Below are 12,337 nucleotides of genomic sequence, written 5' to 3'. Positions count from 1 at the left end.
CATTCTTGTGATTCACGCTATTGATTGTGGAGAACGATCACACAGATCATTAAGCAGTATGCCCCAATTCATTGCCATTCTTTGCGATAATTATGTGCATTGTCAATTTTCAAGTTATGGTGATAATACAAAACTTATTATTGACACATTTTTGCATTTATTGTTCGATTTTCCCCTTGTTAGTTCAAATAAGAAGTGAATATTTCTTTGTGAAACAGGATTACTACTCAAGCTTTCCAATGATATTGGCGGCTTCGAACCTTGGACATCAAAGGTAACAGCACACCTGTAGACTCTATTGTGCAACCTTACAAAACGGCAGCTGCTTTGAATAATTTTTCGCCAGTTGGGACTCCAGCTCTTAATGGCCATTGTACTAGTTTGGCTAGGAGGGATTAGACCACTCAAGGTGGTCACTGACAGGCTATCTCATCAACCCAGCTCTCAATTAACATAAGAAAAAGAGGATCATGGGGGACCTGTGGTCACCGATTAGGAATTGTTTTCTATATAGAGGGAGCAAGTAGTACAGTGGGCTTTAAAACTCCTTGCTCTGACGAGGAGATATGTACTGCCCAACCATGCAACCGGGTCAGCTTGCATCGATAAGAAGCCTCTGTTGTTTCCTCCTTTACAGCAATGCTTGCCTAAATCTCAGCGATTTTAAGAGTTCCGCAAATTATGTAGGTCAATGGTCCAACCATGGACCTACTAGAAGGTCCATGGTCCAACACTCGATTCGATTACGTAATGCGATTTAAAGGTCTGTGACTACATTCCGAAACTGGCCTGACCTGCAAGATAAGCCTTGCGTTCAACGGCTGTTCTTATGAATGCCGTTTACAAGTGTGTGTACAAGAAGTTAGTAGTGAATTACATGCAATGCTACCTTTCAATTGAGCCTTGAATTCAAAACATAAACAAGTCAGGAATTAGATCAGCAGATCCAGAAATTGCAGGAAAACATCGTCGACGTACATCGATGTTAGACGATCATGAACAATGCAGTCCGAGAAATTGTCTTTGCTTCCATGGCGTGAAGGAGAAAGAATAAGAACACGGATTCAGTGATCATAAACCTTGTCAAGGACAAGCTAAACGTTGTGCTCCAGCGAATAACCCCCCCCCCCTCCCTGTGCCCCCGTGCCCCCCCCCCCCACGAAACCATACGATAGGTGAACATACGACTCCGCGACGATCTAGAGTCATTAGGGACTGTTAGATTGAGTGGACGAGAACGGCGTGAACGTCCACTGATCATGCGTGTCCATGGCAAGCCGTTTTAACATTTATTCCTATTTCTTGATATGAAGAATTCAATTCTCGATATCAAGAAACGATTTTTTTTTTGTTTTGTAAAAGCAATGGTAATTCTTGATATTCTTGATAATAGGAATACGTGTCAAAACGGCTTGCCAGACACGCATGCTCCGTGGACGTTCACATCGTTCTCGTCCACTCAATCTTAAAGTCCCTATTATCGTTTCAGTTTGCCAGAACCATGGATCATGCACGATTGAAGCTTCGTCATCCATTCGAGTGGTTTAAGGCGATTGACTGAAGATGCGAAGGTCGAGGGTTCGAATACCAACACGGCACTAATATCCTTTGGCAAGATATTTACCTGCAATTGCTACTCTCCACCCAGGTGTAAAATGGGTAGGATGCGACGGTCATTGTTGGTCAAACAGTTTTTTTAGCGTCAAGTAACGCCTGACTGGAATGCTCCCCAGGGAGTGGAGATTGTGCACAGAGTGTGTGCGAGCAAGTTTTGAAACCAATGACCGGGTTAATAGTATATCCTTAAAGCGCTTAGGGACATTTGTATTAAGCGCTATATAAAAGCTGATATTATTATCATAATTAGTAAAAACATCTACGTCCACGTTCACCGCAAAAAGATCACATTTTTCTGTGCAAAACACGAAACATGACATTTAACGCGAACAAACATGGACATTAAAAAGGCAGAATCGCGGCTCTCACCGAAAGACGATAGGAAAATAACAATCCGCTGTGGTTATAACATGTAATCCCTCTAAATTTCCTTTTTTGAGCAGACTGTTTTCATCGGTAAGAAGTATCCATGTATACAATTTTCTAAATCAGTATATACACAGTGTAAACTTCGAAATGCGATATTATGCATTAAATGTCATAAATGGATTTTATTCGAAAAGTTCCTCTGCCAGATGGTGATTAGATATCTCAGACGATTATGTAGAAACAATTACTTTTGATGATAATGGTAACCTAAGCAATGCAAATGAAAATGCTTTACCTAGAAAATTGGAATTCGTTAGAAAAGGTTGTATAATAGCTCAATTAAATATACGTTGTATTAGGGGTAAATTTAAGCACATAAAAGATCTTACAATCCTGAAAGAAGAGATAGAAATTCATCAGGTGATGATGTTGCTTGGTATATTCACTCGAATTTGATTTATACTGGCTGGTATTATGTGGAACATGAGTTATGAGGGCCTTGAAACATTTTGACATGAAAACAAATTTAAACATTCATAACTTTATTGTTTACCGTTGTTTACCGACCTCCTAATTCTTCTACCGACTTCTTTTCTAGAGCAGAACTTATTACAATCGACATTAAATGTTAACCTCGAAGATTTTCATTGTAATATGCCCACCGAGTGTCCTCAATTGAATCAAATATAGAGTAACAAGTAATAGCAGAATCTGCATTGGTCTGAATTTACTTCTTTTGGAGAATAACAATTTCCATTACGATTTGGTGTCGACTCGGTGATCATTCTCTAATATACATAAAAGTTACAAAACAATTTCATGTTGCTCCAACTATCAAATGATTTCGTTCATTTCGTAATTCTAACCGTGATGTTCTGATGGGTGAAGGTGATCTAAAAGACTGGCAAATGTACGCTATTAATGATGTTGATGAAAAATGGAATGTATTTTGAAATGCATTCGTAAAACTTTGTGATAAACATATATTATGCACCATTTGCTTTCGTCAGGCAACGGCATAGATAACAGATCAATACTGGTCACGAACTACCGAGAGTGATATTATTTGAAAGATTGATTCGACGGTTCACATGGTGATAAAGATAAAGATAATTTATATGATATATTTATTGGGAAAGTCTGAAAAGTAAGTAGAAATATATTCAATAAATGGAATAAAAATACTGAAAAAAGATTACTATTTACAAAAAAAGAAGAAAAACAAATCGAAATGGATAAAATGAAACTCTAAGAGTACCTGTAAAACTAAACAATATGTTTTTCTTGTATTGATAACAGTCAATTTGTACTTCTTGGTAAACTAAATGACAAGTTGAAAATCGATTGTTTACAAAAAAAAAATGCTAATTCATTCCAAACTTACTTTAATCACAGTGCGATGAGAATCAAATTAAGTGAAGAAAAATCGAAGAGAATCAGTTTACCTCTGAATCGTACAAGTTTGGGTATGTCAAAGCTGATTACGACGTGTTTAAAGAATTCAATAGTTCAACGAAAGTTGCCATGTATATATTTACATTGGATATATTTACATTTGATATATTCAAAGATAATTATTGCTTTTCAAGTAATACAAATAATACACTTAGATTTTTCACAAGATAGTTGAATAATGTAATACATGTGCACGCTTCAATACAAAGGGAAGCACCACAAATTGGCAAGGACTGATGCAGTTTATTTAGTTTAAAAGTTTCATGTCAACGTATTTTTACTAAATGTTCTAATTTTCCAAGTAATAAAACATAATTCACCTACACGCCATCTGCGGATAACAGAACTTTTAGAGTACGTTTAAAACTGCTCAATGTAGGTGACTTTTTGGTTCCATAGTTAGTAGACTCTAATCCCTACACACAATGCATTCCTTTCAGCTTATCTTGTATTGTGATCACGTCGTGAACAGACGTGAGATGTCGCCGCTCGCAGATGTTCCCATTGTGGATATACCCTTACTTGTTTCCACTTCTTTCTTTAAAATGTATGGAGCATGCAGTTTTGAGTATTGCAAGAAGTCAGTATTCGCCCCTTATTAGAGTGTAATATTTATTGTTATATAGTTTATACGTTAATGTGTTTTCATTGGAACTCGTTTACAATGTGGGTGTGTAACGAAACCCGCATGGATCGCATCATATTTCCACATCAGACGGCAAGACAAGAGGTTGTTTTTATCACTAAATGATAGTAAATATCAATTTCGCTTTATGTTTTAAGAGTGTGCACTGTGCACGCAATAGGTATTGATATCCACACCACTCTCAATAGACCAGTTCGAAGATACAATCTGCGCATGCACAGAATGGTCACTTTTACAAAATTGTAAAACCCACTGATCTGCTATTCTGCTACTTGTCAAAGCCTGTTCATCTAGACAAGGGTGATCTTCTGCCGACGGTGGACGGCTTGTGCGAATTTGTGCCTAATTATATGCATGTATATGGTGCAAGTAAAAATGATGATGTTGTGACTATACTCGCAGCTGGTGGCTTCCTTCAACTGCTTCAATTGGGCAACTCAATGATATCCCAGTCTTTCAAGAAGCTGTACTTGTATTTGTAAGAACCAGAGGATGTACCAAGTCTGGTGAAACGAAGAAAATGTTGACTTCTTATAGCTCTGCCTTTCTGTGTGATGTAATCTGGAATAGGGATGGCTTTCTGGTGGTGGGGGATCTTGTACATCATGGGTAGACGTGATTGCAGTCGTCGCTCTTGTAGAGTTGGGAGTCCGATGTCTCGGATTTGATTCGTACCCCCTCCTCTGAACTTTCTCAAGCCTGTCTATCTTGTTTTGCCGATACGTGCTCATGAAAGTTATGTAATCATTCTTCATGCATGCCACTGTGATACATTCTATTAAACACAGGTGGAAGTAATTCTTTCAAGAGGGCAAATAAAGAATCACCTCCATGACTTTAGCTGTGATTATAACTGACACAAAGTGGGATTTATCTACCTTTAAAGATCTGTGGATATTTGGGGTCATCTGAACCATTTTGCTAACTACGAACTGGTCTAAGGATAGGCCTTTGTCACATTCACAAGCAGGTAATGATTGCTTAACTATATTTGGCACCAATGATTATTTATTGTTATATTCATCATTATTGAACCGTGTAGTGGTGGTTATTTTATCTGAATGCTAAGAAAGCATAAATGCTTGTAAGTAAGCAACCAGAGGACCGACGGCTTTAAGTCCTCTCCGATAGACCTGGTAATGAGGATTAATGCCTTACCAAAGGGCACTGGCGCATCGACTTGGTTTCGAACCCGGGTCACCGGCTTACTCGACCACTGCTCTACCATCTAACTGAGCTATCGCGCCTCCTCGTTATTATGATATTGATTTTTTTTGTGTAGAAACCCTTTTCTTTGGACTCTACATTTGGATATAATTTTATTTCAAACTCATGAGTACAATTTTGTTTAATTCCCTTTGTTGCACAGTTGAACAGCCCACGACGAAGGCTATAATGCCGAAAGCTTGGCTATAATAAACAACTGGTCACATCAGCTATAATGTGCTATATTACTCAATAGTATTTCACCTTTATTTCCACTACACATAACACGACCCGTCACGTTTAACAGTCGTAGTCGACTCCTTACCATGTTTATACACGTTTATATATATATATATATATATATATATATACATAGATTTGGTCTATTCCTCCGTACAGTGCTCAATGCTTATGGGCATATGGGTATATATATATATATATATATACATGATATGTAAAACGGTTGAATGGTTTTCGGCTACACCAGATACCTTCAACGGCAAACTGTCTCTCCAACCTCTTGGCAATTGATTTGTTCCTTTTGTGATGATGGGCGTATACTAAAGGAAAAAAGTTCTTTGTATCATGTTAAGGTGTGCTGCACATTGCATGATTACATAACCACTAACAAATGGGGCATCGGTGTAAAGGAAAATAAGCAGGCTTTTGTATGATACCAGATTCAAGTTTGATAATAGAGTATAAACAAGAGAGATATCAACGCCCAAACTTCGATTTTTGAAACAAAATGGAGAAGTTTATATACATGAATAGGTATACGCAGTGTGTGCGGGTGTGGGTGTATTAGCATGCGAACGAAATTATATCTAATTACATGTATATATATATATATATATCTATATATACATATATGTACATAGATATTTGTGTTTGTGTGTGTGTTTGTGTGCATATATGTATATATGTGAGCCTGTTAAAAGGGTAACTCTTTTTTGCGGCCTGGATAACTTATTTAGTATATTTTTCTTGAGTTGAGAATGTTAGCAGGATTGTTCCAGTAAAATTACCTCCAGATTTGTTAACATTTACAATTGACATATTATGTTTAGGTACTTATACGTTTACTTTGTTGCTAAGTTATATATATACTGCAAATAAGTTTGTGTTTAATTATGTTTATGTAAAAGCATCAATATTGAACACGTTTATTTTATTCAATTGTATGTTATGGTTTGTATTGCACATTTGGAGAAATAAAACAAAATTGTTTAAAAAATATATATATTTATACACATTGCCCCCAAAATGTAGACTTTTGTTCAAGTTCTTTGAAAAATTATGTACTGATGACCATATTTGCATGTCCTTGTCACGTAAATATTTTGCTGGTATTATTCAATATTACATAACCAATTGAATTCGTTTTAAGAGTTGAGCCAGGCTTTGTTTTGACGTTCTCGCAGCATTGATCAGTGAGTGTTTTCCACTTATAAAAACTGAGTGTTTTTCCGACTGAAGTTGATAATCCATAATTCCTGTAATCAGGTAATGGTTTTGATTCATATAGGCCAGCCCAACATATAGTTACAAACAGCAGGGGTTGATCAATTATTTAAAATAAGAGGGGTACGATTCCGAAAATTAAGGTCGTACAACCACCCCCCCCCCAAATTACCCCAATTTTAACGTGCGTTCAGGTCTGTAAGAGGCCACAATAATTATAGGATGACAATTTAGAAGGGGCACTGACGGATTGTGCCCCCCCCCCCCTTCTCTATCCCAAGCCGCGAGCACCGTGGTCGCCAGCGGAAAGAAAGAAAGAAAAATACAATTAGCTTGTGTTTTTCCTTCCATGCTCTCACACACAATTATGCCTCGTATCTGTGATGTTAATTAACAACAAAGAAATCAAATATTCGTTCGAACTTCCGATTTGACAGGAAACGTTCAATTACGTGAGGGCGTTCCAATTTCTTGGTGTCTCCTTTTATTGTATTTGTTTTCAATGCAGCCATGCTGGAGAGAAAAATATTATCTTGTCGTGTCCTATCAATCATTCTCTTTAAGTTACAAATATATTATGTAAACTGTTGATCTTCACGTTGTATAAATAGTTCCGTCATCATTTATCATGTCATTATTTTCTTTGATTTAACGCGATTGTATAATTTTATTAGCCATTTGATTCCTTCATTCGAATGTAAACATAGAAATGGGAAAATGGAGATGGAAATTAAGAAGACAAGTGTATGTGATTATGTGATGGAGACATATTTTTCTCTTAATTAATCACTCTGAATCGAGACTCTTCGAGAGGCCATGCAGGTATTAAATGACGCCCACAGGGGGTCCCGTTGCGTGTATGCAATGTCTTCACTTAAATATTCGTGTTGTGCCCTATATGCGGAGCTGAGTGGGGCAAGAAATTGTGTATGCGCGCCCGAGATTGCTTCATGTACAATGCATGCACGGCGCACCGAGAGGTGAGCCCGTGTTGAGTACTCTGCTTTTCTTATTATCTATCGCGAAGTCACACAACACATATTGGGAACCCAGCTGATGAATCTCTCTCCCTGTATCTCTCTCTCTAATCCCTTCTCTCTCCTTCTTCCCCTCTCTCCCTCTTTCTGTCGTCCTCTCACCCCTGTCTTTAGATCATCTTCAGCAGAGGCGACGTCGCACAGGGAGCATTCCTAAATGAATGATTCACCGCTTTCTCCAGTTTGAAGTTTCTGCAGAAAAGAAGAAAAGCAGGCGTAGTGAGAGAGGAAAGGGGACGCGTGAGTGAGACGGTTCCCCATCACTGTGATATAGGAGGCATCCATGCCATAGCTGTGTATTTCATCAAGCGTTCAGGCAGCCTAGGATGAAGACACACCATCTGCCATGCCAGTGTGGAGAGCAAGGGAGTCTTTTCGCATGTGGGATTTGGCTTTATAGCTTCTAGGAAGGAAGGTTGCCTAGCTAGTCTGGAAGTGGATTAATCCCAAAAGGTACGTTCAATGTAGGGATAAGGAGACAAAGCAGCACCGCCGGAACATAAATATCTCGAAGTCACAGAGTCATTCAATGTGCATGATTGTACGAGTCTTGAATGTCACATTACTAGTAGCCCACGTATGTCCTCGAAATGGGTGGAATTCGACTGCCCGAAAATAGAACATAATAGTAAGCAGGAACTTGCTCAATTTGTGACAAGTCCCAATTTAGTAGAGTTCACAGATTTTCATTGCTGATTTGACGTTTTTATAGTCTTTAAAAGATAGAGGGTCACGAAGACAAATACGTAATATGTGAACATGTATAGTAGACCCGCCAAATAGATAAAGGATGTAGAAAAAGATTCCTTTGTATTGCGGATGTAGACCTACATGAATAACGTCTATGCTAAAAACTACATGCATTGCAAGATTTAAAAAAAAAAAAAAAATGTCACTTTTTAGACTAAAATGTGAAAGAAAGTCAAAAATCTTGATTTTTAATTTTTATGGGAAAATGTGTATCATATATTGACGGCGTTTGCATGAACCTTTTTCGTGATTAAACATAATATGTGTTGTCATGTAAAACAAGAAGAAGAAATGATTAGATAATGTGATGGACGGTTCAGTGTATGTTATCGGAAGAACATTGTTATCGTCTTTACAGGATGTGCATGTTGAGTACATGCACGTACTGTACTTTGTACATCTACATTGTACATGTACCGTACATGGCATGTCGAACAGCTATTAATAGCAGCATTAGTCGTACCATAGGCCAAAAAAACCGAAACAGCCCCAACTCTCTTAGATACAATCTTAAATGACAATTTCCTGTTTGTCATTTGGACCCTTATTTTTGAGAACGGGCTTGATTGCCCCCAAACTTTAGTGTTTATACATTATTTTTGATCGGTACGTTTATCCTTAGATTTCTGCATAATTTAGCGCCCTATACATTTGTACTAATCCAATAAACATAACTGTCTACATTCCATGCGAGGCATGTTTAGAAAGTGACTGCTCATACAAAATGTACTGACCAAGTTTCAGAAGTATATACTCCCCCCCCCCCCCCCAAAAAAAGAAAGAAAGAGGGGAGAGAAAAGGTCGATGCCCTGGCGACCCACTCTCCAGTAGCCTACCTATAGAAGTACTTTCACCTTCAAGCTATTATTTTGCATTCATTTAGGATCACTTGGTAATAGCTTAGGTCCCATTTGCAGCCAACATCAAATTTTGTACAACTTTACAGGAATTTTGAACATGTCACGTAGGCCTATGTTCTATCTGTGGAATTCAAACGTTAGCAGTGTCCTAATATTCAAATTATGCAAGGAAACCCGTTTACCTTCTAGACTGCATTGTCAGACACTATAGAGTGACTGACTGGCTTCTTTATTTTCTTTGGTAATAACATACATAAAATGAGATGAAAAGGGTATGAGTATTTGTCTACATTAATTCTTATAATGGCCCAAATTACACTGATTGAATCTTTGCCATTACTTTAGTGATTGCAATCACTCAAGTCGATTTGACCACTAATAGTTCTATTTTCCCACTTAAAGACATTTTCAAGCCCTTTAGTTTTGAGGGAAGTTCTAAATAGTATTATCTTTCAAATGCCGTTCGAATTGAGCCTTTTCATTTTTTTTGGCTTGCAAATGAAACATATACCGTTAATTTATCATTTTAGACTAGATACACGTGCCATAGCTGTACGAGACCCCATGGATTATTTCTCTGCTAACTTTTAAGTGGCAAAATTCAGTATCCATATACCTTTTCTTTACAATACACATGTTTACATTTTACATTTTAGACTAGATACACGTGCCATAGCTGTACGAGACCCCATGGATAATTTCTCTGCTAACTTTTAAGTGGCAAAATTCAGTATCCATATACCTTTTCTTTACAATACACATGTTTACATGTTGGCCCTAATTCACAAAGGAGGTTTGTCGACAAACCTAGGTTTATGTGCGTCATAATTTTATGACGCGTTTTGACGCGTTTTGACAAACCTAGGTCTGTAAATACAAACCTAGGTTTGTAAAAACGCGTCATATGACGTACATAAACCTAGGTTTGTCGACAAACCTCCTTTGTGAATTCGGGCCATTGTGTGCATAATGTTTGAACAAGGTTTCACTTGACGACTAAAGAGTTTACCAGAAGCTTGCCCGACGTAGCAACTACTAAAACATGAAAATTGGATTCCATCCATATAGAGATGCCTTTATTCAAAGTAGGTGGATTAAATGGCTTGTAACCAGGGGTTAGCGAAAGAAACGTGAATAGATTGAAATACATTAGCAAACAGGTCTATTATATTTTCTGTAAGTGGTACGAGCGATTCACTTTATTTTGCTGTTGAATGCATTTGGGCTGCCATTCCTGTCAAACCTACACAAATGTACCGAAGCATAAACCTGCCTGCCTATATTCCTTTCACTGATGGCATTCCATTCATGCAAAAAAACCTAATATCGAGTGCGTTGGGTGTGTGTACGTTCGTGCATGCGCGGATTATACGGCCGGCAATTATTCATGGTAAAACTCACTTTAGTCTGAACGGTTTTTCTTCAGTAAGTCCGTGGGCTGAATGGCGTGCTCAGATTAACATACATTTACAACCGAACAAAACAGAAATGAAAATAACGAAACGAAAAACATTTGAAAACATAAAGGGATTTTGTTTAAAATTATAACAGACCTTAAATAATATTAGGTTTAAAAAAAAAAATAAAAAAAATAAAAAAAAATAAAGCAATAATGATATATTTATAGAAAAGAAAGCTACATGTATTTGTGGACTATTTGGGGCAGTTCAGATGTGACGAAATGGATAGGAAACACTCTTTCTCAACATTTGAATTATAACCTCTGTGACTCAGTAAAACAAGGTTACTATATGAACCAACATTTCTTGATCAGGAAAGAATAACGTGTTTAATAATGCTATATTTTGATAGCTGCCATAATTCAAAGCTTATTGCATTATATTTTGTATATTTGGTTTGTTGGTACCAAGTTCGTTTGTTTTGCGTGGAAGTGATTAGTCAGATAAACGGTTATTGAGCATAGTCAAACTTTGTGGTAAGGCAAATTTAACTGTTAATAAGTTTTATGTTTTTGTTTTTTGTTCGTTAGGTTTTTTTTTTCTTATCATTCCGTTAAATATGGATTTTCCTTCGTTAATAGAACACTTGTCTAACTAATAGATATATTTCTTATCATAGTCAAGCGTTGGAAGTTAGTTATCTTATATTTTGTATATTTGGTTTGTTGGTATCAAGTTTGTTTGTTTTTCGTGGAAGTGTCCACTTCATTTGTGGAATATTAGTCAGATTATTGGTTATTGATCATAATCAAACCTTGTGATTTGGTAATCTCCGAAAAGCAAATTTAAATGTTAAGTTGTTTTTTTTTTTTTTTTTTTTTGTTGTTAGTTTTTTTGTTATCATTCCGTTAAATATGGATTTGTCCATCGTTAATAGAACACTTGTCTATATTTGTTATCATAGTCAATCTTCGGGAGTTAGTTATCTTATATTATGTATATTTGGTTTGTTGGTATTACGGTAAATACGGATTTTCCATCGTTAATAGAACACTTGTCTAACTAATAGATATATTCATAATCATGATCAAGCTTTGGGAGTTACTTATCTTATCTTATGAGTTGCAAATCATATTTTGTTGACGTAATTTTGTCATTTTGTCATTCTGCTAATTGGTATTGTCGATCATTTTATCACACTAGCCCGTCCACTTGATAAACCAATACGAAGAAACCACCACCAGCACCACGGAGGATTTGACTCTTCATCACCACTCTGCAGATGATCTACCAACCATGAAGGAACTGCCCAAATCGAAGAAAAACCGGTTGATGTTCTTCTGGACACTGGTGATGGTGACGACCATCTGGTTGGTCCTCTGGTCCATGTCCGACGGGTACGACCGCTTCACGTGGCAGGAGGAAGTGTCATCAATACCTGTAGTGTGTCACCCTTCAACCACCAGGTGAGTTCACGCAGACAGTTCATAAATACATAGGCCCGTAATTGTATTCGGGTTTAGGATTTTGTTC

At 37.1% G+C, this 12,337-nt stretch overlaps 1 protein-coding gene across 6 annotated transcripts in view; it reads left to right on the top strand.

Annotated features, from left to right (window-relative positions):
- LOC578919 (galactosylceramide sulfotransferase) overlaps positions 1 to 12,337 on the top strand; it is a 51,415-nt gene that overhangs the window by 9,230 nt on the left and 29,848 nt on the right. For 3 of the 6 annotated variants that reach the window (XM_030991576.1, XM_011681493.2, XM_011681491.2), the window contains exons 2-3: positions 7,909 to 8,247; positions 12,008 to 12,270. In XM_030991576.1, coding sequence (XP_030847436.1) covers positions 12,101 to 12,270 — 170 coding nt within the window. In that variant the 5' untranslated portion in view covers positions 7,909 to 8,247; positions 12,008 to 12,100. Of the gene's footprint in view, positions 1 to 4,003; positions 4,022 to 4,067; positions 4,172 to 4,198; positions 5,058 to 7,908; positions 8,248 to 12,007; positions 12,271 to 12,337 lie in introns of those variants that run through there. The other 3 variants (XM_030991577.1, XM_030991575.1, XM_003726748.3) reach the window with 3 other exon arrangements.

The sequence above is a fragment of the Strongylocentrotus purpuratus genome, unplaced genomic scaffold (genome assembly GCF_000002235.5).
Source record: "Strongylocentrotus purpuratus isolate Spur 01 unplaced genomic scaffold, Spur_5.0 spur5_scaffold_2, whole genome shotgun sequence".
Classification (NCBI taxonomy): Eukaryota; Metazoa; Echinodermata; class Echinoidea; order Camarodonta; family Strongylocentrotidae; genus Strongylocentrotus; species Strongylocentrotus purpuratus.
The sequence above is the reverse complement of the archived record's forward strand: the minus strand, read 5'-3'. Positions and strand labels throughout refer to the sequence as shown.